The 26,637-nt window shown below is 44.3% G+C and overlaps 10 protein-coding genes across 10 annotated transcripts; 4 read left to right on the top strand and 6 right to left on the bottom strand.

The window, feature by feature from the left end:
* The first annotated feature begins 811 nt into the window (after positions 1 to 811).
* BDW43DRAFT_155176 (mating alpha-pheromone PpgA) lies at positions 812 to 1,497 on the top strand. Its single transcript, XM_032038528.1, has 2 exons — positions 812 to 1,268; positions 1,339 to 1,497. The coding sequence occupies exon 1, from the start codon at positions 951 to 953 to the stop codon at positions 1,263 to 1,265; it is 315 nt and encodes a 104-aa protein (XP_031897489.1). The 5' UTR covers positions 812 to 950; the 3' UTR covers positions 1,266 to 1,268; positions 1,339 to 1,497.
* A 365-nt stretch (positions 1,498 to 1,862) lies between these two features.
* On the bottom strand, positions 1,863 to 3,499 carry BDW43DRAFT_155152 (uncharacterized protein). The gene is made up of 2 exons (XM_032038527.1): positions 2,947 to 3,499; positions 1,863 to 2,886 (listed from the first exon to the last, which is right to left on the bottom strand). Exons 1-2 carry the CDS (start codon positions 3,043 to 3,045, stop codon positions 2,053 to 2,055), a joined length of 933 nt encoding a protein of 310 aa, XP_031897488.1. The 5' UTR covers positions 3,046 to 3,499; the 3' UTR covers positions 1,863 to 2,052.
* A 50-nt stretch (positions 3,500 to 3,549) lies between these two features.
* BDW43DRAFT_284248 (proteasome core particle subunit alpha 7) lies at positions 3,550 to 5,174 on the top strand. Its single transcript, XM_032042843.1, has 5 exons — positions 3,550 to 3,808; positions 3,866 to 3,931; positions 4,003 to 4,161; positions 4,253 to 4,579; positions 4,637 to 5,174. The coding sequence occupies exons 1-5, from the start codon at positions 3,806 to 3,808 to the stop codon at positions 4,976 to 4,978; spliced, it is 897 nt and encodes a 298-aa protein (XP_031897487.1). The 5' UTR covers positions 3,550 to 3,805; the 3' UTR covers positions 4,979 to 5,174.
* On the bottom strand, positions 5,151 to 6,078 carry BDW43DRAFT_284241 (lumazine synthase RIB4). Its single transcript, XM_032042842.1, has 3 exons — positions 5,907 to 6,078; positions 5,684 to 5,849; positions 5,151 to 5,613 (listed from the first exon to the last, which is right to left on the bottom strand). Exons 1-3 carry the CDS (start codon positions 5,947 to 5,949, stop codon positions 5,196 to 5,198), a joined length of 627 nt encoding a protein of 208 aa, XP_031897486.1. The 5' UTR covers positions 5,950 to 6,078; the 3' UTR covers positions 5,151 to 5,195.
* Positions 6,079 to 8,712: 2,634 nt separating this feature from the next.
* gfa1 (glutamine--fructose-6-phosphate transaminase (isomerizing) GFA1) lies at positions 8,713 to 12,158 on the bottom strand. Its single transcript, XM_032042841.1, has 6 exons — positions 11,546 to 12,158; positions 11,420 to 11,490; positions 11,102 to 11,333; positions 9,626 to 11,016; positions 9,414 to 9,575; positions 8,713 to 9,357 (listed from the first exon to the last, which is right to left on the bottom strand). The coding sequence occupies exons 1-6, from the start codon at positions 11,548 to 11,550 to the stop codon at positions 9,137 to 9,139; spliced, it is 2,082 nt and encodes a 693-aa protein (XP_031897485.1). The 5' UTR covers positions 11,551 to 12,158; the 3' UTR covers positions 8,713 to 9,136.
* A 1,126-nt stretch (positions 12,159 to 13,284) lies between these two features.
* On the top strand, positions 13,285 to 14,545 carry BDW43DRAFT_284224 (uncharacterized protein; the record flags this gene model as incomplete). The annotated part of the gene is made up of 4 exons (XM_032042840.1): positions 13,285 to 13,430; positions 13,482 to 13,679; positions 13,736 to 14,368; positions 14,449 to 14,545. Coding segments are annotated over 3 exons (451 nt in total), but the record flags the coding sequence as incomplete, so codon positions are not given.
* set1 (histone methyltransferase SET1) lies at positions 14,545 to 19,419 on the top strand. The gene is made up of 2 exons (XM_032042839.1): positions 14,545 to 18,652; positions 18,718 to 19,419. The coding sequence occupies exons 1-2, from the start codon at positions 15,028 to 15,030 to the stop codon at positions 18,819 to 18,821; spliced, it is 3,729 nt and encodes a 1,242-aa protein (XP_031897483.1). The 5' UTR covers positions 14,545 to 15,027; the 3' UTR covers positions 18,822 to 19,419.
* BDW43DRAFT_155036 (RNA methylation protein TRM112) lies at positions 18,863 to 20,007 on the bottom strand. Its single transcript, XM_032038525.1, has 4 exons — positions 19,653 to 20,007; positions 19,397 to 19,586; positions 19,250 to 19,345; positions 18,863 to 18,965 (listed from the first exon to the last, which is right to left on the bottom strand). The coding sequence occupies exons 1-3, from the start codon at positions 19,836 to 19,838 to the stop codon at positions 19,341 to 19,343; spliced, it is 381 nt and encodes a 126-aa protein (XP_031897482.1). The 5' UTR covers positions 19,839 to 20,007; the 3' UTR covers positions 18,863 to 18,965; positions 19,250 to 19,340.
* Position 20,008: 1 nt separating this feature from the next.
* On the bottom strand, positions 20,009 to 21,988 carry BDW43DRAFT_155056 (small ubiquitin-related modifier domain-containing protein). Its single transcript, XM_032038526.1, has 2 exons — positions 21,592 to 21,988; positions 20,009 to 21,520 (listed from the first exon to the last, which is right to left on the bottom strand). Exon 2 carries the CDS (start codon positions 21,495 to 21,497, stop codon positions 20,307 to 20,309), a length of 1,191 nt encoding a protein of 396 aa, XP_031897481.1. The 5' UTR covers positions 21,498 to 21,520; positions 21,592 to 21,988; the 3' UTR covers positions 20,009 to 20,306.
* On the bottom strand, positions 21,987 to 24,174 carry BDW43DRAFT_154971 (S-methyl-5-thioribose-1-phosphate isomerase). Its single transcript, XM_032038524.1, has 2 exons — positions 23,177 to 24,174; positions 21,987 to 23,127 (listed from the first exon to the last, which is right to left on the bottom strand). The coding sequence occupies exons 1-2, from the start codon at positions 23,701 to 23,703 to the stop codon at positions 22,509 to 22,511; spliced, it is 1,146 nt and encodes a 381-aa protein (XP_031897480.1). The 5' UTR covers positions 23,704 to 24,174; the 3' UTR covers positions 21,987 to 22,508.
* Positions 24,175 to 26,637: the final 2,463 nt, after the last annotated feature.

The following is a 26,637-nucleotide window of genomic DNA, read 5'->3' as shown; positions in this document are numbered from 1 at the left end:
AGTCTGTAACTTTCAATTCAGAGAGATCTATGTCTTCTGATTATGGGCCTTCTCTCTCTCTCTCGCTCCACCCCGCCCTCTTCCTTTTTCTTGGTTTTGGTTTTGATTCCTTTGTATGGACAAAGAGGGAGGTGAAGGATGGAGTCTTTACAACAACCTGAGTTCCCACCCAAATTTTAGGTCGTCCCGTCTATTACGATGTTCGTGTTCTTTATCCTCAATAAACGCTGACCTTTCCTCTTTGGTATATCAATCTGTGTCTCTAGTACCTGGTTTGTCTCCAGCAGGCATCTCCTTATTGATGACCTATTCCAGTAACGGGAGCAACTAAAATATATCTTTCCAAACAGTAAAACGTTAAACCTAGCCGTCTAATCTGAAAATTAATGTCCTAGGAAAAAGAAAGAAAGAAAGGCAATGGCCAGTGCACACTATCTATGATAAATTATTCTTTTCACAAAATCATATCTGAATAGGACTCAATGAGCGTACAGGTGTATTACGCTCAGAAAACAATCATATCTAGGACGAGCCAGGTTTGGACAGAACCTTTCCCTCATATATGCAATACTGTTCTTTCTACTGTTTCTATGCTCGCGAGTCCTCCCATCTCTGTTGCAGCTCTTATTGAACAAACCCCTGATTCCCTATTCAATAAGTTCTATTCAGGACTGTGATACCTTTTCTTCTTCACTCGGATTGGATTTCCTCTTACACACTTGAATAGGGCAAGCTCTTTACGGGAGTATGGCTTTATAGGTTCAAGTAGTCAGGTTTTTTGCTGTTTTTTTCTAGTCTTGGTCCTCTATATAATGAACATGATCCTTACCTGTCTCATGTCATGATTGACAATCTCGGTATCTATCTTCGCTTCAATCGGAACTGCCTATCAAACTCTATCTATCCAACCCAACCAGTCTAAGTCAATACTTTCTCTTTTACCATCAAAGATGAAACTCATTTCTGTTGTCATTGCCGCTCTTGCTACCACTAGTGTGCAGGCTGGAGCCTTGCAGAGACGGTGCACGGGGCTCGCTCAGGGCTGCTACATGCTTAAGCGTGCCGCTGATGCCAGCGAAGACGTCCGGCGCTCTGCTGAGGCCCTTGCTGAGGCTACGCCTGAAGCAGAAGGTTTGGCCAAGTGGTGTCATTTGCCTGGTCAAGGATGCCTCAAGTTTAAGCGGGCTGCTGAGGCTGTTGACGAAGCCAAACGTTCGGCCGATGCCCTCGCAGATGCCATGGTAGCTCTCGACGAGGAGTACTAGAAGGTCAGCAACTTTATGCTTTTGGATCAATCTCGATGCTACTCCCTATAGATACTCATGTTGCTCGAACTAGGCTCGATACTTCTATCGTCCATGTCTTCTCTAGATACGTGGGAAAGAACATTCCACGAAGCAGCTCTTTCTATTGACCTATCTACCTCCATTGCTACCCTTGTCTTTTGCGATGTTTATATCCTATGCGCGCCCTTTCTTGGGGGCACCTGTTTAGGGAAGAATTGGAGAGAGTAAAAAAATTGGAGGGAAAGAAAGAAAGAAAGATACAAAGAAAAGAGAAGAAAAAAAAGGCAAAAGAGGGCGAGAGGAACCACAGAGAGATGCATGTGCATGAAGTTTATGTCCCTTTCCTTGATTGCAAAACAAAGCACTTCACGGAGATAGGTATGTGAACCAGTACAACCATTCTGTTATTATCATTATATATTTCCCACTTATCTGTGTTTGTTTTCTCTACACTCTATTCGCTTCTTGCAAGAATGGCTCCAAATTCTGCTCACTAGCTGTTCTAGTAAGCCCCTGTGGAACTGAATATCTAGAGTAGACTGACCCACCCTACTCTATATGTGATTCCTCGTTATTACCCATCACGCCTTCTTCCATGTAGTAGAACAACGCACCGCACGCCAGTGCTGACCATATTTCATAGCGTGGAGCGAGCTAATATAAGTCCTTTAGGATACTACAGCGACCTAGCAGAGCTAATAATAGCAGGTAATCTGCCAAGCAGGCATTTGGAACACTCCCTGAGAACAACCTATGAAATCTGAATTTACGCAAGCCATTTGGAGCGTATGAAACCACAGTCCGCATACCGATCCATCTCCTCGAAAACACCGTATTGATATTCCTGTACATCTGACTGAGGACATTCCCACCACCGATGGCCCTGACTCTTATAAATAGGATCGCTTGCGAGCTTGTATGGTGACCCCGTTGTTGGCTCATTCACCACAGGCGCAAGCTTATCAGTAGAAAGCTCATAATCTCTCTGCACAAGAATCTCATAGCCAGAAACCATATATGGCTCGGCATATTGATGTCCTTCGTCATCGTTATTTCTATCGTGCACCGAATCGCACATCTCGAGGTCATCAGTATACATCATTTGGGCAGAATGATCTGGACCATTTGCATTGGACGTTCCCGCACATGACGCATCTGCTTCCAGTTCAAAGATCGACTGGCTCGCTCGCTCGGTCCTTGGGTCGCTGGACGCGCCGCTAGGCTCAGGGCAGATTTGCCAGATCTGGATCAAGCGTGATCGTTGCTCCGGCAGCGCATTCTCAAATAAATGTAGCTGTGTCGACGAAAGAGACGATGGGTTGATATTGTGAAGCCTCAGAGTCTCATATATCGAATTTGCAGCTGTGTTAAGGCTCAAGGATTCACTCTGCTCCGGATATCCTGCTGGAAGTGGGCAGCGGGCTACATGTGAAGAGTGGTGATAATGCTGCGTGATACTGTAAGTGATCGGGGAAGGAGTATGTGGTGGCATTTCCTGATTGCCAGACGATATCGGCATGTCCATACGCATTTGCTTGGAAAAAAGTGTCACAAGGTCGTTTTGCATTTGCAGATTATCTTCAGACACTGATAAGCTGCACTATACGACTGCTAGTCAGGAATCTACTGAATTATCAAGATATGAGCGAGGGCACTCTACCTTGCTACAATGGAAACCATCGGCATAAGTAGCAAGTGCGCTAGAGTTGCGCGACATCTGCCCACAGAATAAGCATGTATGTGTTGCGGGCACAGACATGTTTGAGACAGCAAGAGTCGTTGGTTGGTTTTTGGCAAGGCACTAGTCTAAAGGTTCACAAACGAGATCTGTAACAGAAACAGTACAAAGAAGTGAAATATCTTTGGAAGGGCGCAGGTTGTATTTGAGCACGTAACAGTAAGTGGTGTAGTAAATCACACTCAAATTGCTGGTAAAGGGGGATGAGGTAAAAGGCTTATGAAGGCTTTCAAGTAAATGATGCTATTTATTTAAGGGCAGAGAGGGTCTATTAATCGTCCACAGGAGAGAAATAGCTAAAGGGACATGTAGATGCCCAAAGAAGTGGGCAGATTGGGCACTTACAGAGTGCGAATTACACTGAAGCGTTTATTGAGAGTAGAGATTGACGAACACCGTCAGCAAAATATACCGCAAATACTCTACTACCAGACTATCACCAACCGAGACCTATAGGACCGAAAGGGAGGATAGTAAGTAGCATTCTTTTTCACATACGTTGCATGTAGTATACTATCTACTTATTTCGAGAGACTGTGTAATATCATGTGACTTATCCCTCTGCGATAGGCAGAAACCCCGTGACGCGGAGGTAGGGCGGTCATACGTAAGTAGTAATACCTACCTAGCTTACTTATCATTCGGAGCTTCAACATCACTTCCTCTCTACCTACCATTTCTTAACACTGCTGCCAGCACATTACTTGTTTACCTTTCTACTTTAGCAAGAAGCAGTACTGTATTCAAATTTGCCTTCTGACAGACGAAATCAGTAACAGCTATGGTTCGTTTCTGTTTTCCTTGACAAGGTTCTTCCAACACTAACATCATTACAACACAGACATCCATCGGTACTGGTTACGATCTTTCCAATTCTGTCTTCTCGCCAGATGGCCGTAACTTTCAGGTAGTTAGCCGACTTCCGACAGTCATGCCTTGGGTCTCTAGACACTAACCAAGCTAACTCTACACGCTTAGGTGGAATATGCAGCCAAGGCAGTTGAAAATGGAGGAACAGCCATTGGTATCAGGTGCAAAGACGGCGTTGTGTTAGCTGTCGAGAAGATCATTACTAGTAAGCTTCTAAAGCCGGGTGCAAATAAAAGAATAGCAACAGTGGATCGGCATGTTGGTATCGTAAGTCACGGCCTAGGTTTGACTGGCATGGGAGAAACCCTTTCTTGGTCATCGAAAACTCTTGCTGATGTTTATGGATGGGTCTCAAAAGGTTTCTGCCGGCCTAGTTCCAGACGGCCGGCACTTTGTTTCTCGGGCTAGGGACGAGGCTACTTCATGGAGAAGCGTATACAAAGGCCCTATCCCAGTGTCTGCTCTATCAAATCGCTTGGGCAGCTACGTACAAGCCTATACCCTCTACTCCAGTGTACGACCTTTTGGCGTGACTGCTATTGTGGGTGGCTGGGACTGCGAAGCCGAGCTTGCCGTCGATGGTCAGGTCGGCAGCGGGCCGAAATCAGGTTCCGGGGGCAAGGTTGATGGAGCTAAAGCTGGGGGACCAGGTCTATACATGATTGAGCCTAGCGGGCTGTACTGGGTAGGGCAAACATGAAACTTGATAATTGACGATTGAGCGCTGACAGTCGTTGTAAAGGGTTATCATGGTGCAGCCACTGGGAAGGGAAGACAAGCTGCTAAGGCTGAACTCGAGAAGCTAGATCTAAGTTCGGGTAATTTGAGCTTGGTCGATGCTGTAAAAGAGGCAGCTCGAATTATTTATGTCGCACATGAGGACAGCAAGGACAAAGATTTCGAGTTGGAAATGTCTTGGATTAGCTCACTAGACGGGCCAACCCATGGCAGACATGAGGAGGTACCTAAACAACTCCTCGAAGAAGCAGAAAAAGCAGCAAAGAGAGCCTTAGAAGGGGAGGACGAGGAGGAAGAACAAGGAGCCAAGGATGGCGCCAACCTTGGCGAACAAATGGAGGAGTAGAATGAGCAAACCAAAGATGAAATCTAAGAATATCCTAATATAGGTGCAGAACGTTTCTCTCCTCAATTTCAATGTATTAACCCAGGATTGTGTAGCGCACCAAATAGTAAGTTCTATCCCTCTTTCCACAAAGACTTGCGACACATGGTGTCAGTTTACAATATCATGGTAGACCTCAATAATTCCTTGTATTCTAAGAAAGAAAGTAATCTTCCCTCTAAGCTACTCTGCCTTCAGCCCACTCTCTTCTTCTCGCTCCAAGCTCCACTGCAGCATTGCCCCAGTCTTCGCCATGGTTATGCATTCCCTTCTTGCCTAACCCGGCCCTTTCCAAACCCTGTTCTTCGTTCAAAACGGTAAGCACCCCAAAGATGACGGGCACGCCCGAATCTAGTTGGACACGCATCAATCCGTGAGAGACTGCATCTGCGATGTATTCAAAATGCATGGTTTCGCCCTTAATGAGAACGCCTATGGCAATAACAGCATCGAATGGCCTTGGAGTAGTAGACGTTGGCGATTGTGGCGGTGCCTTACTAATGTCTATAGTAGAGGAGGAGAGCAGATCTGTGGCACTGATCCCCTCACCTGAGGACGAACTCTTGGCTGCTTGGAGCTGGGAGGCTGCGTAGATTCTGGGAGGAACGAAGTTGGGCATCAGAATGCTATCCCAGTGAAAAGTGGCTTAAAACAAAAATCACTCACCGCTGTGCTGCAAATGGTAATTCATAGCTACCTGGGACAGTCTGGGTTGTGATATTGTCCTCAGTTACACCAGCTGCCAGAAGGCTCTTCTTGGCCCCTTCCACGAGAGGCCCAATTATGCCCATGTTCCACCTTGCATGAACGATCGCAATCCGAAGCCCAGAGCCTATAGAAACTATTAAGCCAGCTATCAATCAAAACTCGCTTCCTGGTTTTTTCTCACCGTCATAGGTTGGGGTAGCCCCCGGTCCTTTCAAAGAGGCCATGTTCCAGTCTATCGCAGCAGAACAACTCAATCAATTGAGAAAGGAATAGAGTTCATATATATGCTCGTATGAGTAAGGGCTATAGACGACCGGAAGACCATGCGTCGCATACATATATGGGGATACCCCACGGACCCGGCGGGAGATAACGTAATCGGTAAACGAGCCGCCACTGCAAACGAGCCGCCACCCCTACCCCATATAAAAGATTAAAATAGTCAAAACACCATGAATTCAGACTTCTATATAGCAATGAGTAGTTCTATCGATTCGGACAGTGCGTAACTTTATGACCCTGTACACCACAGCCAGAACATCTAAATGGGGCGCGTTTAGGAGCTGATTCAGTAGGTAAGGCTCTATCTACCTGTATAGCTTCATCTGCCTGATTTCGGCGCTCTATAAGGAGTCGGGCTTCAGATACTGATGTGCCTTCTTCAAAAGTAATCTGTTTAGTAGAGCGCTTTCGCTTTTTAGCCTCCTCTTCATATACAGCCTGATATTGCTCAAATTCATGCTTCAATATTGTTGCATTATGTAAGGCTTGTTCAGCGCCTTTTATTATTTGATTTAGACGAGCTTTAATAGGCGAATCAGGACTGCTATACCGATCCTTAAGCAGCATTTTGAAGCTAGTTTCTGACTTTTTTAGCTGCTTGACTGTATGAGGCGTTTTAGGCGCTGAGCTGCCTTGACTGCTAGGTCTACTACCCGGAGGTGTAGGAGTCTTAAGCTGAACTGCCAGCTGAGATAGAACGCGCTCAGGAAATAGAGGAACTAGGCCAGTAGCCCTAAAAGCACTATAAATATTGCTGCTGGTAAAGGCCTCTGTATGGGCCTTAGGATATGTCTTTAAGAAATCGAGTTTATCGATATAATGAAGCCCGCAGCGCATCTTAGTTTCAACCAGGCCTCCATACACGCGTTTTAAAGGCGAGAAAACAGCAACATCAAGTGGTTAAAGCTTATGAGAAGCGTGCGCAGGCATACACATTGGTATAATATCATTTTCTACGCAGATCTGATCGAATTGAGGCGTTAGATGGCTATCATGGCCATCTAGAATAAGTAAACTGTATTTCCCCACAGATTGGCCGGCAGTAAGAGGTATAAAATGATTCTGCAGCCAACGTAGGCCAATCTTATTGCTTGTCCAGCCATTAGGACTGACCTCGATTCTCCAATTAGAAGGAACCCTATCATTCTCGTACCAGGCCTCCATATGCACCTTGCCTTTAAAAATAATGCAGGGAGGTAGAGCCCATCCATTAGAACTAATACATTCTATGGCAGTAACCCATTCCCGGTTCCCTGGCTGCAATAAAAATGGCTTGTCTGGCACATCAGATCTAGTAATAACTTTAGCTGCAGCTATCAGACCCATTGCAAACCCCGTTTCATCAAAATTGTAGATATCGCTTGAAGCTATGCCATATTTTTAAATAGCCTCATCTACCTGCTTAAACCAAGCGCCCAGAACCTTAGGATCCTCTACTTTAGCACGTTGATAGTTATAGCGACGTGCAAAGCAGGTTTTAAGCTCAGGTGTACGCTTGGTAAAGTTGTATACCCATTTCTCTCCTACAGTAGTAGGGGGAGAAGTAGTATCACGCTTTGAAAGCAGAATATTGGCCATTTCTCGTACGTGTGCAGGCCGAGGCGGTACTCCACGTTTATCTAGTGATAGAATCCATTTCTTAAGCGATTCCTCTTCACTAGTAGTCAATTTATGACCATTGGCACGCTGCTCGCCTCTAAAAGAGGCTCCTTTTAGGCGATCACGTAATGTAGAACGAGATATATTGAAAACCTCAGCTGCCCTTTTCACAGTACTAATTTCATTGCTTTTTATAGCTGATATGGCCAGTAGGATTCTACCTTCCTGTTCAATGCGTGATTTTGATGATTTAGGCATTTTTGGTGGTATGGCTGGTGTTTTAATCATCTAAGAAATTGAGGCGCGTTGAAAACGCGTGTGGTGGCGGCTCGTTTGCAGTGGCGGCTCGTTTACCGATTACGTTAGAAGCTATGTAGATTACGTAATTTCTACCTATTTATGGTAACGTAACTGGTAAACGAGCGGGCCATGCCAGTCGAGCGGGCCATGTTGTATTCCATATAAAATGGCACTTTCATAATCCAGTTATCTCAACAACCAGAGATGGTAGTAATATAATATTTGATACTGATATAAATATAGGGTATTTGAATAGAAATTATATTTTAATATATTTTTAATATTTTTCTCACATTTTAAATACAATTATAGATAAATTACCAAAAAAAATTTAATTTATGTTACCTGATATATTATTAGATCTAGAGCTTTCTCTTTTTAATATCTATATCTGCAGTATTGAATTAGTATATATACTAAGATTCAGATCACTACTAGCCTTGGTTATTGAGGTACTTGGTTTCTAAAAGTACTCTTTTGTATGGAATAAAGGTGGCCCGCTCGACTGGCATGGCCCGCTCGTTTACCAGTTACGTTATCTCTATGCGATTTATTACCGCGCATCCGTACATGTCAGGTCGTGGCAAGCACTAGGTATCTAGGCGGAGAGTGCCCCGATAGGAGATAGAAGGTTCAGTACTGTGTAGAAGAAATACTCAACAGATTATTATTTTCTAACACTGGAGGATTGTCCCACTCTTGTGGGCCAGATTGAGCGGTTGGCCTCATCCAACCTAGTGCCCCTCTCATATCAAAACATACACAGTAACTGCTATTGCAGTATGATGGTAACTATTAAAAGAGAATCCCACAATAGTTAAATTCTCTAAATAGTTATCTAGGTTAGACTATGTTAAAAAGTAAATAATAAAAAACCTAGTATTTATAGGGGTTTAATTAAGTCCTGTACCGGTCCAATAGAATACGTATGTATTGCTCCGTAAACAGACACAAAGGGTTAGTACCATATAGATAAATTCTCTTGAGATGCACATACTTGCAGGTAAGAAAAGAACATCACCATACTGTTAAGCAACACAAACAGCATACTCATTACAAAGTATCTGAGTCAAACTTACTCAAGTTATCGAAAATCATTGCTTGCAATGTTTAAATTCTACCGGACAATTATGGAAATAAAAACAGAACTCAATCGAGGAATAGCAAGCATGCCCACCAAGACCCGGTAACCTCAATCTATCATGCTTCGGCTACGCGTATAGCGAGAACTCACTCAACTGTGACCGACTTTGCAAGATTGCGGGGGAAATCAACATTAAGACCTTCCGACACAGCCAGCCAATAAGCGATTAACTGAAGGGGAATAACATTGAGGAGGCCCTGTAGGCAATCGACAGTCTTAGGAACTTCGATCTTCACAGTTTGGGCTGAGGAGAATTCTGGATCATTGGAATTGCAGATCACAATAGGACGACCGCCTCTGGCAATAACTATTAAAGCATTAGACAATACAGAAATGTTACATAGGGGGCAACTTCCAACTTACCTTGCTGATAAGCGTTCAAAGATTTCGAGAAAAGGTTGTCCCTCGTGAGAATCATGATGATAGGCAAGTTTTCATCAACAAGAGCAAGAACACCGTGCTTCAATTCACCGGACATAACAGCTTCACAGTGGAGATAGGAAATCTCCTTAATTTTCAGTGCACCTACATGGCACATTAGTTAAGAACAATATGTTTTCAAATTGGCGACTGACCTTCAAGCGCAGTGGGGAATTGACCGCCCCTACCCAGCAGAAGCAAACTCTTTTGATTCTTGAAGTTTGCACATAATTCTTTAATGGGTTCATTAAGTTTCAAGATCTCCTTGAATTGTTCGGAGACCTTGGAAAGGCCCTCCATGATTTCCTCCCGCCTCTTCTGTTTAGATGCCCTATCCTCACTAAGGGATAGTGCGAACATGACCATCGCAACAAACTGGGAAGTGTAAGCTTTCGTAGAGGCCACACCGATTTCTGGACCAGCGTTAATGTGCACACCGCAGTGCGTAAGGAGAGAGATCGACGACCCTACAACATTAACAATACCAACGGTCAATGCACCCCGTTCAAGACAATAGCGCAGAGCCAAGAGTGAATCAGCGGTTTCACCAGACTGGGAAACAAAAACACACGTATCATCACGGAAGACTGGCGCCTGTCTATCCAGGAAGTCGGAAGCAAGTTCAACTGAAATAGGAATCTCAGTTAGCTCTTCAAAGACCCCACGCACAGCCATGCAGGAATGGTAGCTTGTTCCGCAGGCAACAAAAATGATCCTTCTGCAACGCCGTATAGTAGAAATGTACTGCCGTAGACCACCAAGAGTAACTTGCTTGTTCGCAACATCCAATCGTCCTCTCATGGTGTTAATCACAGACTCGGGCTGCTCAAAAATCTCCTTTTGCATGAAGTGATCAAACTTTCCCTTCATAATCTCCTGCAGCTCAAGTTCAATCGTCTGAATTGCGCGGACATTGGAGGTGCCATCATCCTTTGTGAGGCGGTGAATGTTCAACTGGCCTTCATGAACATGAGCTATATCGTCATCTTCGAGATAAAGAACTTTCTTCGTGTGTTCGACAATGGCAGAAGGGTCCGAAGACAAAAAGAATTCTGCTGGCTGGGGAACACCATCATCGGAAAGGAAAGCACGGGACTGTGACCGATGCAAAAGGGATTTGTCAGGCGGGGCGAGGAGGCCAGTCGCTGACTTCTTGATGGCCACATGTTGGGAAGCTTGCTCTGCAGGAAGCGCCCCATCCTCTGAGTACTCAACATCCACGAAATCCACCTTCATTTTCTTCGACGTTCTCACGCCAATAACAAGCGGGGAACCTTTGCGGGCCGCAATGACTTCATGAGGATAGTGTACGGATTTGATGAGAAGACCAAAAGCACCCTCAAGTTCCTTCACAACAGCCTTGGCTAGGACTGTGAATTCGATATCCGGTTGTTGGTCGTAGAGATATTTTGCGAGCTTCGCAATACATTCGGTGTCTGTGTCAGTCTCGAAACGGAATCCTTTGCTCTCCAACAGAGCCTTGAGTTCCTTGTAATTAGTGATGATACCATTGTGGACAACGGAGAATTCCCAGTTCAGGTCGGACCTACAAACGAGAGATATCAGCAAATAATATTGGGACGATATACAGCAATCTAAGCGAGTTAGTTCGCTCAAAGGATGAGACTCACCTGTGTGGGTGGCAGTTCAGGCGGGAAGGAGTTCCATGGGTGGCCCAACGAGTGTGGGCAATACCAGCATGAGACTCAAATGATTTGGTCAGATCAGGCTTGCACTCATCGATGAGCTCCCTCAGCTTGGCGACCTTTCCTACTTCCTTAAAAGCGCAAACTTCATTCCTCTTGTCACCATCTATAGCGAGACCGGCAGAATCGTAGCCTCTGTACTCGAGGCGCGACAGTCCTACAACATGTCAGAACAAAACACAGATAATCCCAGGATAAGAGTGAACGGAAGCCATCAGGTGGATGGTAACAGAGGGTACCAACCGTTGAGGAGAGTGTCAAGAATATACTTGCGATCCCTCTCGACGAGGTAGTTGATGTAACCGAAAATTCCGCTAGGTTTTTGTCAGCCAGAGATAATTCAGTCAGGTTGGGGTCTCGAGTACGTACCACATGTTTGACTAAAGTTGGAAAGAAAAGAGAGTGAGAGAAGAGAGGGAGAGAAGAGAAGTTAGGGAAAGAGGTGAAACGTCGAAAGATGAGCGGGCGAATAACTAGAGGGCTGTTTGGTATTCCAATCCAACGAAGGTTGCCTCCAGATACTGAAAGCAAATGTCGTAAACGGTGGTGGGGTTAATTTTAAAGTGTGCCCTGGCAAATAACAACCTGTCAATGAAACAATCCCAAGATACCTTGGCAGAATAACGCAAACACACTTCTGGTAGTCCAGCTGGACGACAAGATCTGACCGTCTATCGCTATTAACAGGAGGAGAGTTTAATGAGGGAAGAAGGGGGTAGGACAAATTGGTAGGAAAGGGGAAGTTGAGTTAGATCCGACAATCAGCTGGAAGGAGGGGGAGGAGCTATGTTTTATGTTGTGAGATCGGCCCACACAGAGAGAGACCAGGGAAGCTGCTATGGACCGGCTCCAGGGCGCAGCCATTCATTCAAGGTGGAACTGGCCAATAATATGTCGGCCCTACGCCTCACACAGTCTGTTGGACCTATTGGTGTGTTTCACTCGTGACTCTCGGCTGAAGTCCTTCCATGGCATGGGTAAGTTGTTAAGTTTACCTAGGGAGTAGTACTACTAAGAATTATGGAGTAAACAGGTCAACCGGCTCCACCCCAAAATCAAAAATAACTTCTCAAACAATAATACCTGCTCTATCCATATTTTATTTTTTATATGGTATATTCCTACGGGTTTCAAACACTTTCGTGCATTAGGTAGTAAGGTTTAGTATAGTTTTTTTTTTTTTTTTCATAAATAGGCAATAGTGCCCAATTGTTAGTCCCTGTTAATGATTCCTGTGCGGCTGATATGCTTCTCACAGCGCCCTATCAAATTAAACAGATATGTATGTACTCATGTACAGAGTACAGTACCAACCTCTACATATATACTATGGTATAATATTTTTAAGTGCTCTGTATCTCATACATCAATTCATTCACCATTTAACCTGGATTTATATTTAAGTGTAAGCTTCTCTTGCTACTCACTGCAAACAATCTAGTTCGTTTTTGCAGGAGTGCAAGAAGAAGTGAGAAAAAGGGGGCGAAAGAAGGAAAACGCGAAATATTTTGTATCATGGATATGCAGCCAGCTTCTTGCTCGGTTGCCACAATTCTAGGTTGTTTGTCAAACTGGACGGGAAGCTGTTACCGTTCACCCACCCTTTTTCTGGCAGTCTGTGATTAATTACTATCTGTACTAATAGGCACATTAGAACTGCTAAACATGACTCTATCCACACTGTTGATTTTATTTTACCTTTCTTTGCTCCCTTTTTTTTTTTTTTTTTTTGAAGTTCCCCTGATAGAAACAGGTCGAACCCGAAAGTTTCCTCGCTAGTTAACAAAGGTGAGGTGGCAATTTTGAAATTTTTGGTTAGTCTACCCCGTATCGATGTTCCGATCCAAAAACAAATATGGCGAACTAGGGGCGAAGCATATTGTGTTTATTTTTATACATATCCCAGGATTTCAGTTCTTGAAGTTGCTATTTTTATACATTGTTATCGAGGCTTAGTCCCCTTGCTCTGGTGGAACTACCACCAAACAGTCACTTTTAGGTCCTTAGGGCTGTACTTGAATCGCCAGCCTCTTCTAGTAGATGAGCTTTATAGACTAATTCTAGCCCACCTGATTTCTGATATAACTACCTGTTAGAACAAAAAATAGAATGACACCCTCACGAGAGTTAGGTGAGCCTGAATTATGTGCGTATGTACTTCGTACTATTCTGGACCTCATCTCTACCTATATATTATATACCCCTATACCAACAAATAAGTCATGTACTAGGTCAGGAGCTTCCTTCAATACTAGTTAGCCTCCATAACCATAGAAATACTATGGGTACTACTAAACATGCTTAGGATTTTTTACTATACGCTTGTACATCTCGCGGCATGCACTTAAGTATATAATACTTGCATGGAATGTACGAATTTACAAACTCATGCAGGTCGGCGTATGTTTGTACATAAGTATATCAGCTTTCTTGTCTTTACTGCAGTCTTCTCAACAGCTGTCAGTCTTTGCCCAAGGCATTCAACATTCCGCAGGTGATTACCGTATGCCAACACACTCTCTGTATGATAGCTGCATATAACTGATTGGGCAATTTCAGTTCCTTCTGTGATACACAGCCGCGGTACCAATATTGCCTCAGGGCGCTGTACACTTTACACTTTAGCAGTCAATCAAGGAAGTGAATTCTTGGTTGTGTATTTGTAAATTGAAAGCCATGGGGGAGTGGCGTAGCGGCAAGTTTAATTTTCCAATGGCTATTTAAATGAATTGATAAGAATCTTCCCTGAAATCTGATCCAAAATTTATCAAAATTACTCGACTTTCTTTTGGTTCTTATTATATTGTTTGTCCCATGATTCCTCCTATGTCAATAAGTAAGCGATTTCCTGTTGGGAGAATCAATGTCAGGATCTGGCGTGAACTGATGGCACTGGATAAACTGAAGATACCCGGTGTCTTTGATCGGAAGCATCTCCAGGGAAGAGTTTAAACCCGAAGTAGTACTAATAGGCATGCTCATGATGCAGTGAGGGTGCGTTTGTAAAGAAGAACCCAATTCGGATAGAAGCCGGTGCTTGGTCCAATGGTTGATATACTTGCTATACAGGGAGGGAAAGGCCTCGGAACCGCAGACAATAGATACTCGAATTCGGAGAATTCGAGAGGAGTGAGAGAGAATAGTGATTATTGACCAGCCGAAATATCAATATTTCCGAGAAATGGAATTAAACTGAGAATAGTGAAAATCTGCATTAGATTATCCCTTCTGTTTAATCACAGATGATTTCTGCGTGCGGGTGGACTACTTACGTGAACAAACTTGCAAGATATGCTCTTGTTTCTTAACTTAAGAATACCAAACGGCGGCTTTCACAAGTCCCTTCTGTCCCTCGTTCCCAAAGGGAAGGGAAAAAAAAAAGACACCTCCACAACAGCATCCCCAAACATACGCAAAAGCTCGAAGTATTGCAACAGATATTTTTGCACCATTGGGCTGTACTGTCTTTTCGGCGTGGCTCCATGAAATCCCCTCCCCCACCGCTCCAACTTCGTGAGTTCCTTCGCGTCTTGGTTCCTTTGTCGCGTTGGTAGAGCGATTCAAGAACACATCGGACCGGGCGCTTTTTTCTGCTATCTTGACCTCCTTAAAGAAATTCACATTCCCCGTTCTTATCTCAATTCAACCCCTTCTCTTTGCTCTCAATAAACCACCGCCTTCCACCTTCCTCACAGCCCAAACCGTCCCTCCGGATTTTAGTTTCACCTTAGTACTCTCTACGCCGGGAAAGATCTCTGGCCGTATGACTGCGCATTAATCGAACAGAGCGGTCAAGGATGCTGCCACCTGCTTGCAGTTGGTCTGATTTTGGCTTGTAGCCATCTCCCAGTATGTCGCGCTCCTCGGCAGGCTTTGCGGACTTCTTCCCTACTGCCCCATCTGTCCTCCAGCAAAAACGATTCAAAGTATCTAGGGAGCGACCCCGACCCAAAGCTCAAACTGATGGTGAAAATGGCGAGGAATCGTTAGCGTGCTCCACAGAAGCAAGAGCTAATCTCAGCTTGACAAACGGCGGTGCGTCGTTGGATTCCGGACCATGGCCTTCTACGGATTCAAGAAAAAGGTCACCCGATTCATATGTGGGGAGCTCTGTAACCTCTACAGGCGCGAGTCTTCCGGCCTTTACCTCGTCTGTTCCTCAAAATGGCGCGAATTTACACGGAGCACGTCTTGACACCCTGACTCCGCTAACAAATGCAGAGTCATCGCCGCCTCATAAACTGAACTCACCCCAGAATAAAATAGCAGATGGGATTGTTGCGGAAAGTGCTATTGAATCCAAGACCGAGGAGCTGAAATCTGGCATAACCCCTCTTCATACCCCGCCAACGCCACAGTCTCAAGGTCGTCGCACCGGAAGTATCAGAGGTTACAAGCTGGTCTATGACCCTGATACTGAAAAGCGATCATCTTCGAAGGAGAAACGAAAGAAACCTCGTTATGTCGATATTGTATTGAGCGACCAAGACAATTACCCAGCAGACCCTCGTCTAGGAATTCCAAACTACACACGAGGTGCGGGTTGCAAACAGAAAAGGAAATATCGACCAGCACCCTATACGCTAAAACATTGGCCTTATGATGCTTCAGCAACTATAGGACCCGGGCCTCCCTCGCAGATAGTTGTCACTGGTTTTGACCCTCTCACCCCCATTGCGCCAATCAGTGCCCTGTTCTCGAGTTTTGGCGATATTTCTGAGATAAACAACCGGACAGATCCGATAACTGGCAGGTTTCTCGGGATATGCTCGGTGAAGTACAAAGACAGCGCTTCATTTAGGGGTGGTGGTCCAGTCCTTGCGGCAAGCGCGGCCAGGCGAGCGTATTACGAATGCAGAAAAGAACAGCGCATTGGGACCCGAAGAATCAGGGTTGACTTGGATCGCGATGGCATTGTGTCAGACAAGATTGTCGCTAGGGCAATTGACTCCCAGAGGATGGGACAAAAGAACAATCTTCCATCTGCAGAAGAAGCGAAAGCCGAACCAGAAACAAAGAAGAATGAGCCCCCTCCGACGGCGCCGAAAGGTCCTTCAGGAAAATCCTCTATTCGCCTTATAGCTACAATTCCTGAAGGACCGAGAGCAAGCTTTCTCAAACCTGCCATGCCGTCTTTGGTAGAGGAAGTACCCATCTTGAGTCAGATTAAACGGGATCCGTATATTTTCATCGCACATTGCTATGTTCCGGTCCTTAGTACAACTGTTCCACACCTTAAAAAGAGACTCAAGCTGTTTAATTGGAAAGACATCCGCTGTGACAAAACTGGGTATTATATTATATTTGAAAACTCTAGGCGTGGCGAAGAAGAAACTGAACGTTGCTACAAAATGTGCCACATGAAGCCTCTCTTCACCTATATCATGAATATGGAAAGCCAGCCTTATGGGAACCCGGGCTACGAGCGCAGTCCAAGCCCTGAACGATGCCGTGCTGAACAACGTCAGCGAGCGGAAAGAGAAAGGATGAAAAGGGAAGCAGATCTCGACATTGAAGAAGAAAAAAGACAACGAGCGATGGACCTAGACCCCTGCCAAGAAGTATTAACCATCTTAATTCGAGACCTGAAAGATAAGCTCCTTGAGGATGTGAAGTCACGCATTGCTGCACCTGCTTTGTATGATTACCTCGACCCGGACCGGCATGCCTTGAAAAGAAAAGCATTGGGTATCGCCGATCCAGAGGGCATAAAACGGCCCTTGTTTCGGATTGATAGTGCATTCGGGACACCGGACTCGCGGTCAGAGCTGTCAGACACAAGGCGTCCTTTCAGTTCATCTGCTCTTAATATTCTTGCGCTGCCGCGTATCAGAAAAGCTCGTCATCTCGATCGCACAGATACTGCTTTCTTGGATGAAAGGCGCAAGCAGCCGATGCGAAGAAGAGAAGTCCGACCTCTATATCACCGGCTGCAACAGTTGCACGACGTTGATGACTCCGACGATGAGCAAAGGACACCCTTTGCTAAAGACACCGATGAGCAAGACAGCCGGCCCCCGAGTCGGATGAGCTCAAGGACTTCAGATTCCGACGATGGCGACGGCTTTGTTTCCGAGGTTCTGGCTGTTCCTGCTGTAAATTTGGCTGGTCCGGGCCAAAATCATGAACTTGAAGAAAAATTAAGGGACAACCAATCAAGAAGCGAAAACCTACATCTGGATAGCCGCGAAATCTCCCCGGCGTTACGGAAACGGAAAAGGACCGACGAAGAACTTGAGGCACGAAAGAGACAGAAAGAAGATGACGAGCTTTTCGGTGTTAACCCTACTAAAGAAACGGAGAACGAGGGCACCAAAAGGGTTCCAGCACCTATAGCCGTGAACATAAGTGCCGAGGGGTCAGAAGCTGATTTGAGTATCATTTCAAAACCATCAAGCGAGAGAAATAATAACCAGCGAGAGGAGGGTGATGACGGAGAAGCCAGCTCATTGGGCTTAGATGGTATTGGCACTAAATCCTCAACCATAGATAAAGACCGTCGCGGTATACTAGCTCCTCTTGATGAGGTTGATGGTGCCGGGGTGCGCGAAGAATCCCGAACAGAGGTGAAATGGCGAGTGTCGAAAGATGAGCCTAGGCCCATTGTAGATGATGACCATGCAATTATCATGGACCTCGATGGTTGGCAAAGCCTAATAAAGGATGATGAAGACCTGCACTTTCTTCGAGATATTCTCGTTGGACATCCCAAATCCAATGTTGGGAATCTGTCGGCATGGGCATGGAGACAAAAGGAAATCAAAGCCCTCAATTGCCCTGGACAGGTGGGCCCCGTACGCGAAGAGACTAGCATCGCAGGCTATTACGTGCCCAATACGACAGGCGCTGCTCGAACAGAAGGAAAAAAGAGAATATTGGAGTCAGAGAAGTCAAAGTATCTGCCACATCGTATCAAAGTTCAGAAAGCTCGTGAAGAGCGCGAGGCCAAAGCAAAGAATGATCCTCATACTGCTGCTGCTGAGGCTGCAAGAGTTACTGCGGCGAAGAATATTTCTAAGTCGACATCTAGGTCGACAAGGGTCAATAATCGCCGGTTGATTGCGGATATCAACGCACAGAAACAGGCCCTTCCTACTCAAAGTGGTGATGGCGACGTTCTTCGCTTCAATCAATTGAAGAAACGAAAAAAGCCAGTGCGCTTTGCTCGGTCAGCCATCCACAACTGGGGCCTCTATGCCGAAGAGAATATATCAGCAAATGACATGATCATTGAATATGTAGGCGAGAAAGTACGGCAGCAGGTTGCGGACATGAGAGAAAGGCAGTATTTGAAGAGCGGCATCGGCAGCAGTTATCTTTTTCGCATTGACGAGAATACGGTCATAGATGCTACAAAGAGAGGAGGCATTGCTAGGTTTATCAACCATAGCTGTACACCGAATTGCACTGCCAAGATTATTAAAGTCGATGGTAGCAAGCGTATTGTTATATATGCTTTGAGAGACATCGAGAGAGGTAAGTCTTACACATAGTATTTCATGGAATACAAAGGGTCGATCGATATACTAATCTTCCCGCAGATGAGGAGCTGACGTATGACTACAAATTTGAAAGAGAGTGGGATAGCGATGATAGGATTCCATGCCTTTGTGGCTCAACCGGATGTAAAGGGTTTCTCAACTGAGGTGCATGTTCTCTGTCCGCATGGGACTGTTCCCACTGCAACCTCCATCGTTGCTTAGGCCCCATCTTTGTTTCCACTGCTTCCGACATGGCTTAATCTCCGGACTTGTTTGACAGATACAGCGTTGTGATTATGGCGTCTTGGCTAGGGCTTAGGTTAGCTGTTCGCATCATACAAGCCCATGTGTATTTCTGTTCCTTATTCATTCCTTTGTTGTGTTTCCCCTCACAGCAATGCTTTGTATTTCATATTATTTCTGAATAAGCTGCAACAGCCATGTAACATATAAATTTCTTTTATCGCTCAAATTTTTCGTCCAACAAAATATACTTCGCGATGAATATCTCATTCAACCGGAAACAAGACACGCTGGCAGGAAGTGTGTGTAACATGTAATATAGCGTGATTATGATGCTTGGATTACCTACCAGTAACGCGAGGAGGTGAGCTATATGTCTGATGTTATTGCGACCTAGCACTCATCTCTCGACAGTTTTATAAAACAAGACGCATGAGGTGTTAGACTAAGCAGAGTCAGCGAGTGATAGAAGGGGAGGGGTAGCGAGAGTACGGACCCAAATGACTTGGCAGAAGGAAATTTGCAATCCCCTCTTTGATCATGTACTCATGCCCACAGTTTCCGCATATCAACTTTCCTTCAATAATTTGTGTTTCCAATAATAGCCGGTGTAGCTCCCTCAGTATTTGCTCATCATTGAGCTCATCACCCTCAGGCTTCTTATCCAGAATTTTAGGGAACCCAAGCTTTGTAATAAGTGAGCGCAGGTCTTGTACAAACACGCATAATAGGGAGGTATGCACTGGGCCTACCTCATTTGCCATTGTCTGCAATGCATCCCAATCAATTCGGGGAACGATATTACGGATAAACTCGGGCTGAAAATCGAGTTCCTGCAGCTCAAGCTCCGCATCCTTAAAGTGAAGTGGGAACGACGTCGGTGATGTCTTGCATCCTTTGACGGCACAGGTCAAGAAATTTGCAGTTATTAACTTCATCTGGTTTCGTCTCGGAGTAGCTACTGTTCAATCGACAATGGAGTGTAGAATAGCAGCGACATTAAAAGGTAATGTTGGAGGCAAATTATTTGACAGCGGAGAAAAGCCAAAAAAAACTGCAAAAAATGAATAGCACTTGCGGACACGGGTAATGTCCCAACCAGCAGAATAAACCCACAAGTTGTCGCTGATGTACTACTACGATGATAATCGGGGTCGCATCTATCTATCTATATATATATATATATATATTTATTTACTGAGAAGCACCTAGTGAATATATTTATGATATTGAATTTACCTTTGACGATATAACGCATCTAGCGCAAGCCCAGCCGTAACCCAATCGCAATCAGGGTATCTGTCATATTTGCCGCTTATCACCGGGCAACAGGGTAGACGAAAACAGGTATGATGAAACCTAATTGAATAACTCTCATGGGTAGACCGAAGGAGGAAATACACGATTCATTTGATCATAACTTCCACTAGATCGCCATGGGCCATGTCGTAGTCTGTGAGGCAACGACTGGGATTCAAACGATCACCATCAAACACCAGGTATACTTCCTGTCCTGCCGGGATTCCTTTCGCATCGCGAAAGACATCAACAAGTTGCGAGATTTGCATGCTTGGAATAATACTCAGACTGAAGTCGTCGAGCCCTGGGCACTTCAACACGATCTCTATTGCTAAACGCTTGCTGCTTTCATCTATTGTTGTAAACTCTTGGGCCGAACGAGAGCAACTTATAGGCGATGCCTGCCGATCGTTGGTCGGCATCACATTGTCTTCGGTGGCAGCTTCCATGTGAATACGAATGACCTCCTTGCTGCCATGTTGGAGATAATCACCATATATTAAGTTGTCAGCGATGCCTCTTGTCATGTCAATCCCCAAGCTCCTGCATGTTGTGACATCGAATAGCCTCTTGCCCTTCCAAGTCAGAAATATGGATGATTGCATATCTTTCGGTATACTCTGACGGTTACACCAGGCCAGGCGAACATCTCTTAGCGACTGTGAGATTTTTCGGTGGACTATCAGCGACTTTGTGTTCTCCAGTTTCGAGGTGATAAGAATCTGAACAACCGCATCATCTTCCATTGAATCGGGTTTTTGATCTGTACGTGCAGCCTTTAGCTGGTTTTTTTGAGCATCGCGAGAAATCGAGATGTTGACTGTTTGTGGCTCGCCTATATCTGTAATAGTATTTGGGTAGACTTCATAATGAACTGGCTGAGAAGCTCCAGTGATAGAGGACTTAACGTTTGATAGGCCAGCAGCACCGATTTTGCCTGCTGCTGGTTGCACCGGCGTCTGATAGTCGTTGCGACCACTATACTCTGGTGAAGCATTGTAGGAACCGAGTCTCGAAGAAGATCTAACTTGTATATCGTTTTTCTCCTTCCCGTCATCAGGAAGTACTGGAGATGCGGTACTCCTTGGCACAGGTTCGGGTAAGATGTGTCGACGTTTACAAGGCCTACCGTCCTCTGTAGAAGTATTGGCAGAACGATTTAGTGGACTATCTCGGGCTTCCTTGCTCGCAGCGATGATGTCTGCGTATGTTTGACCAGCGCGGCGGTAGAAATCGTTAGATTCCAAATCCTCATCCCCTTTAGTTGCCCACGAAGGCCTTTTGAAGAATGACCGCATAAGCTTCAAACAGGCACTCAAAGCTTATCTTGGGGAGTTCCAATTAGCAAAGGTCCACTACCTTGACAGAATGTCGAAGTGAGGGTGATCACACCTTCGGCCGCCGAAAAGGAAAGCTGTAGATTCCGATGTAGGTAGAGGGATGATAGACTAGGACAGAGATAACAGAAAAACTCAATATTACGTGCGTATGTATTGATTAAACTGGATAATGAACGTGGCTAGGTTCCCAGCACGCACTTGAAGTAGTTCGAGACTTACAATTCTTGTTTAAGCGTGCTCAGCAGCGTTCAATCCAGTACCCACTCACTCGCCTTGCCATCCATAGGATCACAAGAGACTACTATGTACTGTGACTAGGTAAATATATAGTAAGATGACTCGCTGGTCCATTTATTGACATAGCGAAATACAGATCAATAAAGACACAGCAGGTGCCTTAGGTACTCCAGTATCCGTGATAACCTACTCCTTGGAAGCTCCTAGGCGCACTAATAACACAGAGTAATGAAAGATTCCTGACTCAACTGCCAGTGACTATTTATGGATGATCAGGTGACTATGATCCTTGTTCCGCAAAATAAATACTAGTACCGTACGGAACGTTGATTTATCCCCACAGCTTCTTTACTATCCAGACCACCATGTCGCACCAGAATGACCATCTAAATGATTCCAACATCATGCAAGTAAGACTCTTCCCCATGTATCAACATCGTAGTCAAAATTTTTGGCTTCTATGCATGGCAACACACCAGTCAGCTCATACCCATTGCACTAACACCACTACAGACATTTAATGATATTGCCAAGTATAAACACTGCTGTCCTATATCGTCTCAGACATCCTTTGCTTATACTTTCCAGAGGCGAGAAAGCAGCTCTGGCTCTAGAGAACCATCTGAGCAGCCTAGAAAGCAAGATTGATGAACTGCTTAATGGCTTCGAGAAACCGCAGACCTCAAAAGAAAAGAGCGTCCATCAGGATAACACGAGGGCTTTGATCACTCCTCAGTCCTTGAAAAGTTCATCCAAGTGAAAAGATCCGTCGGGGCCTTTTTCCACCACACCCTTCTCAGTTATGATACCATCAATAAGAGCCCATGGAGTTATATCAAATGCTGGATTCCAAACATTGATTCCTTTCGCTGCTATGCATACGGTTTCCACTTTGACGGTTTCAGAAGCCCCTCCATCCTCACGGGAGCCTGTAACCATAGTAACTTCGGACGCGGGGCGCTCCTCGATAGTAATCTCACCACCCGACTTGGTAGCTAGATCAATAGTTGTGAGTGGTGCAGCCACAAGAAACTTTACACCATGGTGCTTTGCAAGTACAGCAAGACCATACGTGCCTATCTTGTTTGCAGTATCACCGTTAGCTGCTACCCTGTCTGCCCCCACCACGATTGCATTCACGCCTATCTCGGTTCTCGCGAGCAATGCAGCTGCCATCGAGTCTGTTATCAAGGTAGCAGGAATACCGTCGTGAACTAGTTCGAATGCTGTCAAACGAGAGCCTTGATTGTAGGGTCTTGTTTCGGTGCAATAGGCATGTCGAAGGGTATCCGTGGATGCGAGAGCGCGAATTACCCCTAATGCTGTTCCAAACCCCGAAGTCGCAAGAGAACTGCCGATACAGGTTAGAAAACACAATCATTGGTGTTAAGTGTACTTACCCCGTATTGCAATGCGTAAGGACTGTTGCCTTTGAGTCGTTATCAGAGAGAGCATTTTTTGATATCCACATCGCGCCATATTTTCCAATCTTTCTATTATCGTCGACATCTTTCGCCAGCATTGCTTCGGCAGCTTGAATAAACGCTGTAGCAACGCCGTGGCCTGTAGACTCGGGCATTTTAGCACTCTCTGTCACTATGTTCTCTAATTTACCTGCTGCGTCACTGAGATTGACTGCTGTAGGTCTGGAAGTCACAAGGTAACGTAACCTCTCTATGATAAAAGTCTGCGTGTCTTCGGCTTTTGAGGATAGTTTATGGCGAGTCTTTAAAGTGGCAAGCTCCGATGCAAGTGCGAGAGCCGCTACGATAGCAATAGCGGGTGCTCCTCTCACTCGCATCTCCCTAATCGCATGCCAACCTTCTTCGCTTGTCTGAATTGTAATGTATTTTTCGACATGCGGGAGCTGTAGTTGATCAATGATGGCAAGGTTGCCATCACTATATTGGATTGCTTGTAATGTCATTTTGAGAAAGGCTAAAGGGGATAACAATATCTGCCAGAGGAAACAAATGATAGGAAAAAGACGGAAAGAAAGAAATTAGGACACTAAGACAAAGAAGCAAAAGGGGGAAGAGAGATAGTAAACCCCACGAGCAGCACTCTCCTCTCCGAGATATTAAGGTTATTATTGGTGCAAAACAGTTTGGATTCTCTTTTTCAAGTGGGGCAAAAGACCCCTCCTCACTCTCTCTCCCATACCATACCTCCTCCCGTATTTCATTCAATCAGGCATAATATCTACTTACTATCATAGGCTCCGGGAAATCTTTAAAAATTATACTCTCCTCTCTGATACTAGTGGCTTTGTGCTTCAATTCCATTTGGCATCGTATTTCTCTACATATACAGATGTAAAAATATTGATTTCGTCATAGTAGGCACTCTATGTTTACCATTGAGTTTGTTGTATCCCGAGAGCCCTTGACGTTGGTACCCGTCTTCTAGGAGACACTGTTATATAAACAATTCAGGATCCATACCATCATAGCTCAGACAGTGTGGCTTATTTGTGGCCACGTATACCAAGAACAGTAAGGGCATTATCAGTAATACCCGTGATTAAGGCTGGGAATCTTCATGGCACAATCACATATTAAGGGTTGCTAGGTTATCCGTGTGATCAACATGCAAGGATTGGTATACGTAGTATAAACTCCCCTATGGATGGTACTGTTCTGGGAAGATGGCCAGGAGTGAATTAGGTAGCGCTTGCCATAGGTATAGAGCAGATGTCGGTTGTTCGATTTCATGCTTCTTCATAGGCCACATAACATATGAGAGCAGTAACAACAATTTCCGTTCTTTCACATCTTGTCGGATGTCAAGTAGATGTCCCTCCTTCTCAGAGCTGGTGAGGGGTTGATGGATGATGATGCAATTGAATTGCCATGACAAGAAAACGGATATCAGTTCGAAGAGATATAAAGCACTACAGGAAGTACACCGAGAGTTAATGCTATAATCTTGCTAAAAGTAATGGGAACATACCATTATTTCCTCGGACAAAGGCATCTCCATAGCTCCGCCTTAACTTTCCATTCACATATTCCTCGGACTTTTCTAAGGCGATGTTCATATAACCATCTACTGATTGGAGTTCACCTGATCGCTGTTAGCAAAAGAAAAGGGGAGGGAAGGGAAAGGGGAAACGATGGCTTTTGGGGGATGAAATAACCTTTGTAGACAACACCTGAATTCAACTTGACAGTGACCGGAGCACCAATGATCTCACTCAGAAAGACTGATGGGTCTTTGCCTTCTGACGCTATACTATTCTCCATGTCTTCGGGTTAATGATTGGACGGTGGAAAAGTAACTCTTTTGCTTGTGGGCGTTGCTACTTGTCTGTCTGTTCTAGGTTTTACTGCGAGTTTATCGGAGAGACAGCCAGATAAGTAGGGACCGACTACAGAAGGCGGTGGAAACCGATTGGCAATACCGCGTAAGGGAATCGGGAAACTGACGTACAGGTAGCCAAGCGATTAAGACTAAAAGTATGGTAAGGTCCTAGCAGTTGACGGGTAGTAGGGGAACCCGGTATGACCACTACCGCAACGGTATACCGGTATTAGTAGAACCATAACCCTAGTGTAAAGGATCTGCTTATACAGGGGCAGAACACCTGTCAATTAGGTGAGAATCACTAATAGCAAGCAGTGGAATGGATACAAGACTAATCGTTGCAGGATCCTTAAGAATACTCCGGGGGTTCAGTACTTTATTCTCTATAGATAGTAGAGTTATATCTTAATAGTCATGATATTTGTGACGCCTGGGTATTCGGACAGGAGTGTTGCGTTCCACGCCACCACTATCTTTCCGTTCGCTGTCGCTCCTGTTCCTTTCTACCTACCTTGCTGTACCGCCCCTTTCACCGCTTTGTATGTAGAACTTAGCAGCATCCTGCTCCTGCAGCTAAAAGAAATCAATCTTTCTACACTATAATCAGAAGTACCCAACAATTGGTAGTATGTCTTTGTTTCTTTCCTGAGGGTTACCTTGAGGGTTGTTTACTATGTGTTACAGACCCTTGTCTAGTGTGCCTTATCGAGGAAAGCGGACGCGCAAGGCAGAAAGTGATAGGACTACAGTGATGAAAGAACAGGTGATGGCTACCCAAGATAAGATAAGAAGGATCCCTGTGTCACATGATACCTACTCCGTTACCTACCCCCAAAGGAGTATACGATGGAGTATACAGGACTACACACGGTGATTGGATATATCCCCAGATCTATTTTCAGGGAAGTTACTATAGAAGTAGCTAATAGAGAATATATAAGGATACTTATTTATATACTTAGTTTAGTTCTTTATAATTAATTATTATTATTACTTAGAATATATCTTTAGTATTAAGTTAGTAATTAACTTATTTATACTTCCTTAACTATTGAGTATATATACTTAGTAGGCCTGGTCTTTTAGACTTAAGTGTTTTATAAAGTATAATTATATATTATCCAGACCTTAGCTTAGATTATTTCTTTAGGTCCTGAATAGGATTATACTTAGAATTATATTAGATTTATTATTTAGATATAGTTATCTTATAATATAAGGCAGCTAATACTTATAGAGCTCTTATCTAAATATTTAGATATAATATATTAATTACTAGTCTATATAAGTTAAGTCTTATATTAACTTAAAATATTATAGTCTATTAATAAAGTAAATTCTAGAAGTCTAGTAGCTAGTTATATAAATATAATTTTACTACTAATAAACTAATAGCTATAGTATTATAAATTTATAACTTTAGGAATAGATAGATTAACTAAAATATTATTTAATAATTAAGACTATTAAGATTAGAGTTTTTAAATCTTTTAATAGAAAAAGATATAAATTTAGAATATTCTTAATATAATTTAATATCTATTTTAATATTAAT

This window comes from Aspergillus alliaceus, assembly GCF_009176365.1.
Source record: "Aspergillus alliaceus strain CBS 536.65 unplaced genomic scaffold BDW43scaffold_40, whole genome shotgun sequence".
In the NCBI taxonomy this organism is placed as follows: Eukaryota; Fungi; Ascomycota; class Eurotiomycetes; order Eurotiales; family Aspergillaceae; genus Aspergillus; species Aspergillus alliaceus.
This window is presented reverse-complemented; position numbering and strand designations above follow the sequence as displayed.